The sequence below is a fragment of the Nicotiana tomentosiformis genome, chromosome 2 (assembly GCF_000390325.3).
Source record: "Nicotiana tomentosiformis chromosome 2, ASM39032v3, whole genome shotgun sequence".
NCBI classification, from domain to species: Eukaryota; Viridiplantae; Streptophyta; class Magnoliopsida; order Solanales; family Solanaceae; genus Nicotiana; species Nicotiana tomentosiformis.
In genome coordinates, this window is record NC_090813.1 from 9,865,485 (window position 1) to 9,878,292 (window position 12,808).

Below are 12,808 nucleotides of genomic sequence, written 5' to 3' on the forward strand. Positions count from 1 at the left end.
CTAAGTTTTATCAATTACTTCTTTAGCCCTATATATCTCAGCATTAAGGTCAAAACCCTCCTGGTTGGCTTCAATTAGAATCTCAAGGCGAGTATTCCAGCTCACATCCAACGATAAATTATCCTCGAGTGCCTCATAATCCTTCTGCCACTGATCAATCTCAGCTCTCAACTCTTCGTTTTCTGCCTCCGAGGCTTCATAGGTTGTCTTCAAAGGAGCGAGAGAACTTTTCAAGAACTGAATCTTATGTGTAGAGATGCGGAGATATTCCTGAGCTTGGGTAAGTGTCTGAACCAATTCTCCCGCGTAAATCTCTTTTTGATTGAGGAGTTCTTTCAGACTCCTTATCTCTTCAGTAGCCTTGGAAAGTTGTTTAGCAAAAGGAGATTCCAATATATCCTTGTCCTTCCCAACCTGACTGGAAGAAGATTTTTCAACTGCTAACTCAGCAGAAACCATCCTCATTTGTTGCTCCAAAGCATTCTTCTCTTCTGCAAGAACTTCCTTTTTCAGTTGAAGACCTTCGAATTGTTCCTTCCAGTTATCAACCTCGGTGCGCAATTCAATAACTTGTTGGTCCATCTACGAAACCTTTTTCATAAGCTATGTGCCAATCAAATTAATCTGTAAAATATAAAGGGGAGGAAGAGTTATGAATGAGGAAGAAAGAAGGAAGGAAGTATAACTAAACGTATACCTTCAAAAAAGAATGAACAATGTCATTCATTAAAGTCAGTGAGTTATGGCCTTCTAACTTCTTCTTCTCCACGGGGCCTAGCAATGGCTTCAACCACATATCAGCTTGACCAGATTTTCTCAATAAGTTTCCCCCTTCAGGGACCTCAATTATAACTCTTTTCATTACCCTTCTACTGCTAGAAGGTTCGGCTTCTACATGAGAAGCAGCCACAGGAGTAACAACCTAAGTAACGTCAGGTAAATACACTATGGGTTAATGGTAGATGGAATTGGAAGGGAAGCAAGAGGCAATTCTTCAGAAACAGGCATGAAAGCTTCTTCACCCTTGAAGACTTGAGCGAACAGTCTATCAATGGAACTTGATGGAAGATTAACAGTATCTTCATCAGAAATCACTAAAGAAGCCTTCTTTAGCTCATTTATGAGTCTGAAAGGAATTGAACTTGATGGAAGGTCATGAGAGGGAGGGGTTTTATCATCAGAAACTGCATATCTCCTGATGCGCGGCCTTCTTACCAAAGATCCTTCTTCTATCTCCTCTTCATCATCAGAGCCACGAGCTACGCCAGTTTTCCTTTTGGAGGAAGGAACACTCAAAATCCGCTCCTGGGCAAGACTCACGGAAAGCCTGGTTGATGGAACAGACGCGGGACTAATATCACGAATAGAAAACCCTAATAAACAAAAAAGGGTGGATGAGAAATTTTCATATAAACAAGTAAGAGAAAAAGGAGAATTATGAAGGAAAAATAGTACCGTGCATTTTCACTTTCCAACCAAATTTTTGAGAAAGAAATTTTCAAGATCTTTTGCCCATAGGGGCAGCAGTTAATATCTTTTCTACCCAAGCCCGGAAGTCGGGAATCTCATCAAAGACTTCCATGGTTGCTGAAAAATGGGTATGTGATTACATGAAACAATTCGAGATATATATATATATATATATATATATATATATATATATATATATATATATATATATATATATATATATATATATATATATATATATATATATATATAAAATAAAAAATAAAAAAAAAAAACTTACGTGCAAAGTTCCATTTTCCTGGGAAAGGCATATTTTCTTCACCCACTAATCCACTAGTGGGGGCAGCAATAAATCGGGCATACCAGCCACGGTTTCGATCATCCTCGGAGCTAACCAACACTCTTTTACTTCTAGCCACGAGAAAAAAAACTCTGTCACGAAACAACTTGGGGGAATAAAGATGAAGCAAGTGCCGAAAGGTAAAAGGAACGGAAACCAAATCCGACAAATAATGAAGGCATGCAACAGCCCTTCACACAATGGGGCCAATCTGGCCAAGACACACGTTGAAGTAACGACAAAATTCAATGATTACTGGATCAATAGGAGGCTTAAACCCTAAAGTAAAAGGGTAGGTATAAACAAAAGAGAACCGGCCTGGTAAGAGGTGATTCTTTGGTTAGCACCATGAACTAAAATCGGAAAATCTGGTTTCCAATGACACTCTCGTCGAACTAAGGAAAGAAGACCGGTGGTTATTAATACAAAGAGGGAGTAAAGTAATGGATACTGAAGAAGGAAGACTCAAGAAATCAAAAAGAATGAAGTATTTATAAGAAGATACAATCGTCGTTAAAATTGGTCATTATGAAGCGTCATAATGGAACCGTCACTTCGTGACTGGTGCATCCACACAAAAAACCCTAAAAAGCGCTAAGGAACTGCAGATCCAATCGTAAGAAGCCACGTGGCATGGGAATTAAATAGATGTGACATACGTCATATCGATTCTGAAGGAGACGTGAGGATACTCGAGAAACGGCGGCAAGGAATTCCCTCAATAAAAACTTACCACTTCCGGACTATTCAGTTGAGAATATTCAGAAAGTGGAGGGGGACTATCTGTATTGGTGGAAAAAAGATATGACACGTGGAACATCAGTAAGCTGGCGAGGCATGACACGTGGAGCGTCGATCTCGCGACAAGTGGCACTCTCAATTAACTGAATTAAGAATGCAAGGAGGGTAAGGGAGAAACACCCACGGGGTAGCATAGAGAAAAGAACCGGACCTGATAGCTGTCAAAGGAGAAGCATGAACGAAATGAATGAAGGCTACAAAGAAGGGAAGATACACGAACCAGAAATAAATAAGGAATGGGAATCGGAGCAGTTACAAGGAATCTTTAGTTATAAATATGTCAATCACGGTTGTTTGTGGTAACGGACAATCAATACAATTAATGCCCATAATAAGCCCAAATTAAGTGTGAGAACCGTTATGATTATATGTTCCTATATAAGGATAAGAATCTCATTTGTAAGGACAGGTTACGATTATCACTGATAACCAAGATTTATTCATAAAAATATTTTCCATTTATTATGAACTTTTAGGCACGAGTAATAAAAAAATTCATAATCTGTCTGGTGTTTGCAAAATCTAATATAACTACTAGTCTTGTTGTACATGACTTACTACAAGTTCTATTAGTATAACTTTTGAAGTCGAAGTTAAAACGGGTGGTTGGATGTCGACCGCTTGTAAGTTCCTGTTTGGCCATTAGATTTTGGCTTCACTTTTTCAGAAAAAAATTAAAAATATTGTTTGTTTATGAAATACGATCATGTTGTGAAGAAAAGAACTTCAAAAATTTTCAAGTTCCCAAAAAATAGTTTAGGGCAGTTTTTGGGTGAAATGTTTTCTTTCACTCACAAAATTTCAAGTTTTCTTCAAATAAAATGCATGTCTAAACACAAATTCAAAAACTCTTTTTTCAAATTTCAATCAAATTTATGTCCAAACGCTAGCTAAGTATATGGATATATATAGGGACAAAAATACAATAGTATACCTACCAATAGGCCTTCTTTAGTGTTACAAATGTATGCTTTGCGAATTAAGGTGATCGTACAGCTCGATAAATGCTACTACTAGCTAGTAGCAGACATAGTATTATCTTGCGCCAACCTGTAATCACTTCCTTCTTTCGTTTTGTGAACCAGATAATGCAGAGAGGAAAGACCAACTTTTTTATCATAAACATTACTAAATAAATTAAACTAAAGTATGAATTGTGTTAATCTTGATAGTATCTTGAGGCTTGAGGTTTTCTTATTATTCTGTAACAGCTCAAGAACAATATATAGTAATACTTTTTAAAGACAATGGTCCCTGAACTGGAGAAATGAGCTTTCAATTTCTTCATGAAAAGCAACAGAGTTAAATAATAACATCGTACATCACTAGGTTCAAAAATAAAAGGGATAAAGTGACAACAAAATAATTCTAATCAAAAATATAGAAGGGATAAAGAGACAACAAAATAATTCTAATCATCTATTTCTCTCTCTTGTTGCCTTCCCTTTCTGCCATCATCTTTTTATCTCTACTAGGTTACTGAGAAGTGAGCTCATTTTAGTTAGAAGCCATAAAAAGCAGTGGCTAAAAAATGTCATTTCCTTTGAGCTTAATACATTCTGTAACTTTAATATCTTCGGCTTCAAAGCCCCAGCAAAATATAGTAGACCAGAGTGATTGGAAGGGCTATTAACATCCCAAATATAACCCTGCACTCACCAATACCAATATTATAAGGCAATTCAAGATCTAAAACTAAAGAGTTTAGATTGTATCAGTGACGGGCGATAAAACATAACACAATTAAGTTACTTGAAAACCAAAACAAAGTTCAGTTAATGGCAACACTATATGTTAGCAACTCCAAAAAGATGGTGAATAATTTGTTGGAACAAGTTGAATTACACTTAACGTGTAATGCACTATTTGTGCATAAAATTTAATTAAAATACGCTGATATATGCTGAAAACCAGTAAGGTTGTGGAGTCCTCACCCTGTGCTCAGTATATCGGGATGAACATTGTATTCTTTTGCAAAGACAAAAGGAACAATCCCTTGAGGTAGAGCTGCCTGAAAATTAAAGTATACAAAACAATTACGTCGGTCAGTTGATATAAGTTGTTGCATTGTAGCCTTTTAGGTCCTTTACCTGAACTATTGCAATGTGCAAAAGAACGCCTCGAAGTCCAACAGCGATGGAGGCTGCGGCCATGACTGCTGGACCAGTGATGAATCTCACTGCCATAGAGAAGGAAGCAATTGTTTTTCCACAGGCAATCATTCTAGGCTGCAATGCCATGAATAAACCTGCAGTTTATGAACAAAATCAGCTCACTGTAACTTCATAGCCTAAATCTTAGTTCGACTTTCTAAATGTTTAGTCACAATGAACATACCAAGACTAAACATTGCCATTCCAAGACCAGCATCAGAAAGAATAGATATTGATTTGGCTATAATCACAGGCATCTCAACATTCCACCTAAGAGCATTGAAATTATTCAATATTGGAATAAAATAGGCGTGATTGGAATGGATGCAAATAATTCATATAATCGACATCAACTAGTTTGGAATTGGTACATAAATTTTATGAAACCGCATTTAAATCAAGTTAGTTTCTGTATACCTGAATGAGACCAACGACCAAGTGAGGCCAATGAGACTGGAATAAGTATTTGGGTTCCTAACAAGTTTTCGCCAGACCATAATCAGAATAAGTCTGGTCATAACACTGGCAGGAGGCATAGCAGTAGCCTTAGTTTCATTAGCAGTCTTGGGAAACAGCTCAACCGTAGAGCTTGAGCCGAGCTTTTTTAGCACCGGTCCTTCTCGATCACATCCATTAGGGTTCTTCTTATTCCCGGAAGTGAACTCATCTCGGCCAAAATCATCATAATCTAATGTGCAAAAATATATAGAAATCAACCATTTAATGCAAAAATTAAATGCCAAGAGCATAATATACTCCACGAATTTCATATGATTATATTGGCGGATGTGACCTTTGATAACAAGTCCTTTCCTCAACTCAAACTATACATGTATAGTTTAAAATGTCAAAATTTTAGGTACAAGCAAATGTTATCTAAAAAGATAGGAATAGTAATTTTGGCGAAATTTTGCATTTACGAACTTAAAATCTTGAACCAAGTGCCTATGCAAGCGATTGTTTTAAGTAATGTAAGCATGACTCACGAGAAGACAAAAGAGGACGACAATTTCAGGAACTTTGCTATGGAAATGGCCAAAGATATACCTGAAAACAATTAAACTACATAGAAGGCCACTCAAATTGGGCAGTAGTTCAACAAAAAAAACACAGTTCATTCACAGACTAACGTTATAACAAAGTCAAATCAAGAAACATATTTAGTGTATCACAAAGTTAAAAATTCCTACAACAAGCATAGGATCACAAAAGGAAAAATAAAAAGATAGTGTACTCATCCAAATCTAGTCAAACAAAAACTAACTAAAATACTAGTATAAAACAGTCCAAAACATATAAGATACGAATTGTTACCAACCTTTTGGGTGAGCTCCAACACCAAGGTCATTACCATATTCTCCTCCTCTGAAAACATGAATCCCACCTTCAGAAGCTGGTGAAGCATTTGAACTCCAAACAAACATGTGAAGATCTTTACCACCCTCAGTTCCATTAGCTTTTTTCTTGGCCCCTGGTCCAGTAGCAGGTGAAAATATTCCAGCACTAGCAGGTGCAGGGTACCCCACATTCCCCTGTCCATAAACCCCATTTCCCCTCCCACCAAATCCACTCTCCTCATCAAATCCCATGTTGCCAAAATTTGATGTCCTAGGACTCATATTTGCACTTTTCCCATTCACCATTGAGTACAAATCAGTGTGGTTAAAGCTTGAACCTCTAGGAGTAGGATTTCTTGAAGATTGTAAAGAGTAAATCTCAGCATTTGACAAGTTTGATGGTCTAGGGGTTAATGAAACACCACTGTTAAGTCCATGTGACATTCTTGAAAAAACTTCAGACCTTGAACTTGTAGATTTTCTCACAGTTACATGAAGTTTACCATCTTCACCAACTTCAGCTTGAGTTTCCAATGGTTCTTTTCCATCTAATGACATAACATCAGAGTCAATTTTAAAGGAAATAATATCCCCTGCAGTATCAGGAAACTGCTCAGCAATAAGCATTCTAGCACCTCTATACTCAAACAAGAAAAGCATCAAAGTATACCAAATGATACATTGAAGGACAACAATTTGAACCATTAAACTTCCTGAGGCATCACCATACATACCCTTTAACAAAGGGATTCCCATAACTAAAGTGTTTGGTAAAGTGGAAAGAGAAAACAAAGTAATGGACCACTCAAGGGAACCCCTTGAGCTGATTCTTGACCAAATGGCTAAAACAACAAGAACTATGACTTTTTGCAAAGTGTCAGCGGCTATGAACTTGTAGTTCATGGCATAAGGATTGTTGGATGCAATGAAGTGAAAAGATAGCAATGGAACTGCAAAAAGAGCCACAAATCTGTTAATTCCTGAACATTGATCTGGGCTGAAAATTTTCCACCATTTTACTGAACCATAAGCCAATATCATGGCTACATAGAGTGGTACTACAGCTGTGAGAACATGGTAAAGGTCTGAAAGTGAGATCATTTTTCTTTCTTTCCTTTCCTACACTCAAATGAAAAGGAAAAAAAAAAAAAAGGAAACCCCAGATCAGAATATGGCTTTGGGTACAAAAATCAGATGGGGTTTACACTAATGAAAGAAACAAAAAGAAAAAGCATGTTTTTTTCTTCAAGAAACAAGAAAAAAAAAACCAAGATGGCAGAATCTATGAGCTAAAGATAGTTCATTTTATCATGGCGAAAAGCTAAAGAATGAAATAGTAGTTAATAGAGCAACGTGATATAAGACGAAAATGTGTAAAAGAAAACAAAGAGGAAAAAGGGAGAGGAGGAAAGTGAAGAGGAAGGACGAGGTTTTTGTGGGAGAAAACAGAATTTATGTTTGATGTGATCTGTGTATAGGAATGTGGCAGACAGAGATATTAAAGCTGAGGGCTTTTGGGAAGCCTTTCTTTATAGTCTTTTCGTGTTGGAAAAATGGAACGCTCTTACACACTCGGAAACAAATTTACAAATGTTTACTTTATTAAGGTTCCGTATATTTATTTTGGGAAACAGCTAAATATACCCTTCTATTATAGAAAACTATTTAAACTTACCCTTTATTATATTATAAGTGTGTATGGACCCCTACCGTTATACTTTAGTTCAAAATTAATCTTAATTTTAAGGGAGGAACACGTGGGGATCAGAAACAAAAGGCCCTGTGTTCACTTCTAATTCTCGAAATTAAACGACGAATGAGGCAAATGGCATCGAAGAACCATGACTACCTGAATCCAATACACAAAACCTCCTCATAATCTTTTTCGCTTAGCTACCTAGTGATCGACGCGTTAACACACCATATTTAAGGGGAGGTGTCATGGTGTATGCTATTCGTTGATGACATAATTCTGATTGATGAGTCGCGAGCCGGTGTTAACGAGAGGCTAGAGGTTTGGAGACATGCTCTTGAGTCTAAGGGTTTCAAGCTGAGCAGGACGAAGACGGAATACCTGGAGTGTAAATTCAGCGCTGAGCCAGGGGAAGTGGGCGTGGATGTGAGGCTTGAATCACAGGTCATCCCGAGTAGAGGCAACTTCAAGTACCTTGGTTCGGTTATCCAGGGGAGGGGAGATCGACGAGGATGTCACACACCGTATTGGGGTAGGATGGATGAAGTGGAGGTTAGCATCTGGAGTCTTGTGTGACAAGAGAGTGCCACCAATATTCAAAGGTAAGTTCTATAAAGCGGTGGTTAGACCGGCCATATTGTATGGCGCTGAGTGTTGGCCCGTTAAAAACTCACATATCCAGAAGATGAAAGTAGCAGAAATGAGGATGTTGAGATGGATGTGCGGGCACACTAGGATAAATAAGATTATGAATGATGTTATTCGGGAGAAGGTGCACGTGGCTCCCATTGATGACAAGATGCGGGAAGCGAGATTTAGATGGTTCAGACATGTTCAAAGGAGAAGCCCGGATGCTTCGGTACGGAGGTGTGAGCGGCTGGTTGTGGAGGGCACGAGAAGAGGTAGAGGGCAGCCTAAGAAGTATTGGGGAGAGGTGATCAGACAGGATATGGTGAGGCTCCAGATTTCCAAGGACATGACACTTGATAGGAAGATGTGGAGGTCGAGTATTAGAGTTGTAGGTTAGGATGTAGTTGAGTCTTGACTTACATCGTACCATTGTGGGACTAGCCAGCTAGGGTTTTTGTCTAAGATAGCTAGTGACAATGTTGTATTTTACTACTTCACTTTTCAGTACATGTCCTATTTACTAGCTATCGCTTTTGCTTTGCATCTTTCTTCTGTATTTCACGGTGTTCCAAATTTTCCTATGATTGTTGTGGTGATACTAATATTGTCTCTTTTTGTCCCTTTGTCTTTTTGTTTTCTTGAGCCGAGGGTCTTTCGAAAACAACATCTCTACTCCTTTGAGGTAGGAGTAAGGTCTACGTACACATTACCCTCCCCAAACCCCATTAGTGAGATTTTACTGGGTTGTTGTTGTTGTAAATAATACTCCTCCTCAAGATCTTTAAAACAGCTCAACTCAGAATATAACATATAATCCAGGTAAAATACATTCGACCACTACAACTGACATAACACAGAAGCGGATTTAGAATTTCTAGTACATGTGTGCACTACTAAAAAAATAGAGGAAAAAATATATCTAGTGGGATTTGATCCCTATACCTCCTAGACAATAACTCATCATTCAATCTTCTTAGAACATTGGTGGCAACAGTTAATATTATACTAATTTCAAAAAATATGTACATAATGTATCTAATTTTACGCGGAACCCATGAATTCACGTGCCTCATAATTAAGCCTATAAATCCACCCCCTACATAACACCAAACAAGAAAAAGAAAATCAGTTGACAAAAAAAATAAAAAATAAAAAGGGAAGAAAATCGAGCATGTCTAATAGCCTGTTTGGCCAAGCTTATTTTTGGGCCAAAAGCACTTTTAACTAAAAATTGAGGTGTTTGGCCAAGCTTTTGGAAGGAAAAAAAGTGCTTTTGAGGTGAGACAGAAGCAGTTTTTGAGAAGCAAAAAAAAAATTAGTTTCTCTCCAAAAGCACTTTTCTCGTAAGCACTTTTAAGAAAAATACACTTAGAATCAGTTTTCAAAAGTTTGGCCAAACACTAATTACTGCTCAAAGGTATTTTTCAAATTAATTAGTCAAACACAAACTGTTTCTGACCAAAAGCACTTTTTTTTAACAAAAACCTCAAGAACATCGACAATCAAGCTTAAAAACAGAAATCCGGATCATGTTCAGTTCCAAGAATTAGATCCTAAGCAATAAACTTCAAAATTATATAAAAAGATAAAAGAAACAAATAAAAAGTTTGAAACTTTTGGTGTCAAGTAATTCTACAATTGATTCTATAAGATTGTAGAATTTTGGAGATATTACTTTTTATAACTTCGCTGGTGCTAGGAAAAATGAAGAAGACGAGGAATTTTTATTTTTATTTTTATTTATGTTTTTGGTTGAGGGTGGTTATTTGAGTGGGGGGTTATGGGTCGGGGTAAACTTATGGGTGGGTTTAAATTTTGGGTATTTTAAAATTGGGATTGGACCTTTTGCTTCTAAACTGCCATGTGTTAATCCGTTAAAATAAAAGGTAATTTTAAATCAAAGTATAACTGTAACGAAGGATAAGTTTAAATAATTTTTAATAGTATAAGGATATATTTGGTCCTTTTTCGTATTTATTTTTGACTCCTATCTAATAAATGGTGCTACTGTTTTACATATAAGATTATTATTTCATGAGTCTAGTAACTTTTTATGATTTTGTAAATATTTGTGTAATTATTAATAGTTGTTTTTTTCTCGGTAATTCTTGAATATTTAATTTTTTTAAAGAGGAATTAACTCAAATAGCCGCTCATTCAATCGCTTAAACTTAAAAAGTGGCAGGATATATAATCCATATATGATTATGTATATAATGTGTATAATCTATGCGTATTGGCTAGAAAAAGTATACGGTGAATTTAAAAAAATAGCCGGAGGATATATAATATATGTATAATCCATATATGATTTGTATATAATGTATATAATCTATGTGTATCGGCCAGAAAAAGTTGACGGCTATTTGCCTAAAAATCCCATATTTGAATTCATTATATAGAATTTACGGAATTGATGTCTAAATTAAGATCCGAAAGTAGATTGATAGTCCTCGCGGTTTTTTTTTCCCCTGAAGTGGTTGGGTGTTTTTAAAAGAATATTGTATCTTACAATTAGATGAAAAATATTCTTCTTAAAAAAATTCTGAAATAACACATAAAAATATAATTTCATAAAGTTAAAGTATATAACTTATAACACAAATGTATAACTTTTTAAAGCACCCGAAGATTTTAGCCTAATGGCTAATCAAGTTAAAATAAATTAGAAAATTTTTAATACTTATTTTGGTGAGAAGTAGCAAAAGTCTAGTGAACCCGAGGAAGGATGTTTTGCAAATGTGTTGGTGAGAACGAGCATCCGTTGAAGGGACATTATCACAAGCGGATGTACATTATGGGTTGAGGGGCATCCGCACTTAAAAATTTTGGCAAAAATTTCACGTATACTTATAAATATTTTAAAAAAAATAGTTAGATATTAACAAAGACTTTCGTACTAATCTTTATGAGCAGTTATAAATTTATATTGAATATCATAATGTCCGGCGTGCGACCACCGGACATTACCACTAGTGCACCACCATTATTGTAGAACATTTTGAAGCATAGAGAAACAAAAGTGGGAATATACTGTGTAAAGGCAAGCAAACATCAAAGCAGAATCAGCTTTGATTCTCCATCAGCTTTGATTCTCCATTGAGAGGGAAAAGACCAAACAGCATCTTTCAGAAAAGGAAAGAAGAGAAACATAAATAGAAAGAGAGAGCTGCTAAGCTGAGAACTTTTGTGAGAAAAAAGCCCTTTATAAAGATTCGCACTACTTTTCTGAAAATTATTTTTGGAAATTATATAAATTTCTTTTTGTTTTAATGCAGCCTTTTGACTCATTCCTTACAAACATTACCAGTGTCTACCCCTTTTCTTGCTGTCGAAAGTGAGAAGCACCTTTTTTTGGAGATCCAATTTTTCTCTTTCCGAGTTTGAGTGAGATATCAAAATATTATTCATTTTGTTATTTTAAAAAAATATAAAAACATGAAAAGTATCATTGCCTTAAGTTTTTATAAGAAAGATATTTAAAATGATTGAAAAGATTATAGTCAAAGAAATTTTTTTGACTTTGGTAATTGGTATGCCTATAAGGTGAAGAACAGAATAAAAAATGCATATAAGAATGTTAAAGAATTAAAATATACTTTAAGAACAGCAAATTTATGGCTGTTTGCCACAAATTTACTTTTGTCAGCTATCTCATAAAGTGATAAGAGTAGCAGGAAATCGATTTTGGGTCAGTGAGGTTGGTAATTTCGTGTTGTTTGGTTAGTGAGTGTTGTTTGGTTAGTGAGGTTTAAAATATAAGGAAGTAAGTATACTAAAAACTTTACATATTCAATATTTACTATACATACAAAACGATAATTATTATCTTTATACATATATAAAATAGTATAATTTTGGTATAATATATAATTATTGTCCTATAACTCTCCTATATTATTAGAAGCTAGTCTTAGTATTGTACGTCTATAATAAAAAATGTATAAAGTAAAAATGATGCGTAATAGAAATTGATGCCTAGATAAATACAACGTTCATTTAAATGAAAAAAAAACTATTAACACATTGACATGCATAACAACTTGGATTAGAAAATATAACTACTAATTATGAGATTAGAAAACAAATCCTATGTAATGACTTCATATTGTCCTCCATCACTAAATCGTGTCAAAAAGAAAATTACAGAAAGAAAATAAACAAGTAGAATAAATATATGGTTGGGGGTGAGAGCAAAAAGATTGATCTGAGTACAAACTGAAGTATTTATAACTTTAACTATAATAAAATATTAAAAATAATAACTCGATAAATATTGGCTTTAAAGAATAGTTCAGTAAAGAAAGTAAAAGATTTACCTGTCCACCTCTTTTTATTCATAAAAATAGCACGGACTAACCAGTTTTCAGATTGGTCATTCAAA

General features: G+C 35.4%; 2 protein-coding genes across 2 annotated transcripts; both read right to left on the reverse strand.

Annotated features, from left to right (window-relative positions):
- Positions 1 to 862, reverse strand: LOC138904327 (tropomyosin-2-like). The gene is made up of 2 exons (XM_070192828.1): positions 698 to 862; positions 1 to 582 (listed from the first exon to the last, which is right to left on the reverse strand). Exons 1-2 carry the CDS (start codon positions 860 to 862, stop codon positions 1 to 3), a joined length of 747 nt encoding a protein of 248 aa, XP_070048929.1.
- Positions 863 to 3,871: 3,009 nt separating this feature from the next.
- LOC104103567 (probable auxin efflux carrier component 1b) lies at positions 3,872 to 7,342 on the reverse strand. The gene is made up of 6 exons (XM_009611484.4): positions 6,083 to 7,342; positions 5,182 to 5,452; positions 4,949 to 5,034; positions 4,702 to 4,859; positions 4,546 to 4,622; positions 3,872 to 4,260 (listed from the first exon to the last, which is right to left on the reverse strand). Exons 1-6 carry the CDS (start codon positions 7,200 to 7,202, stop codon positions 4,194 to 4,196), a joined length of 1,779 nt encoding a protein of 592 aa, XP_009609779.1. The 5' UTR covers positions 7,203 to 7,342; the 3' UTR covers positions 3,872 to 4,193.
- Positions 7,343 to 12,808: the final 5,466 nt, after the last annotated feature.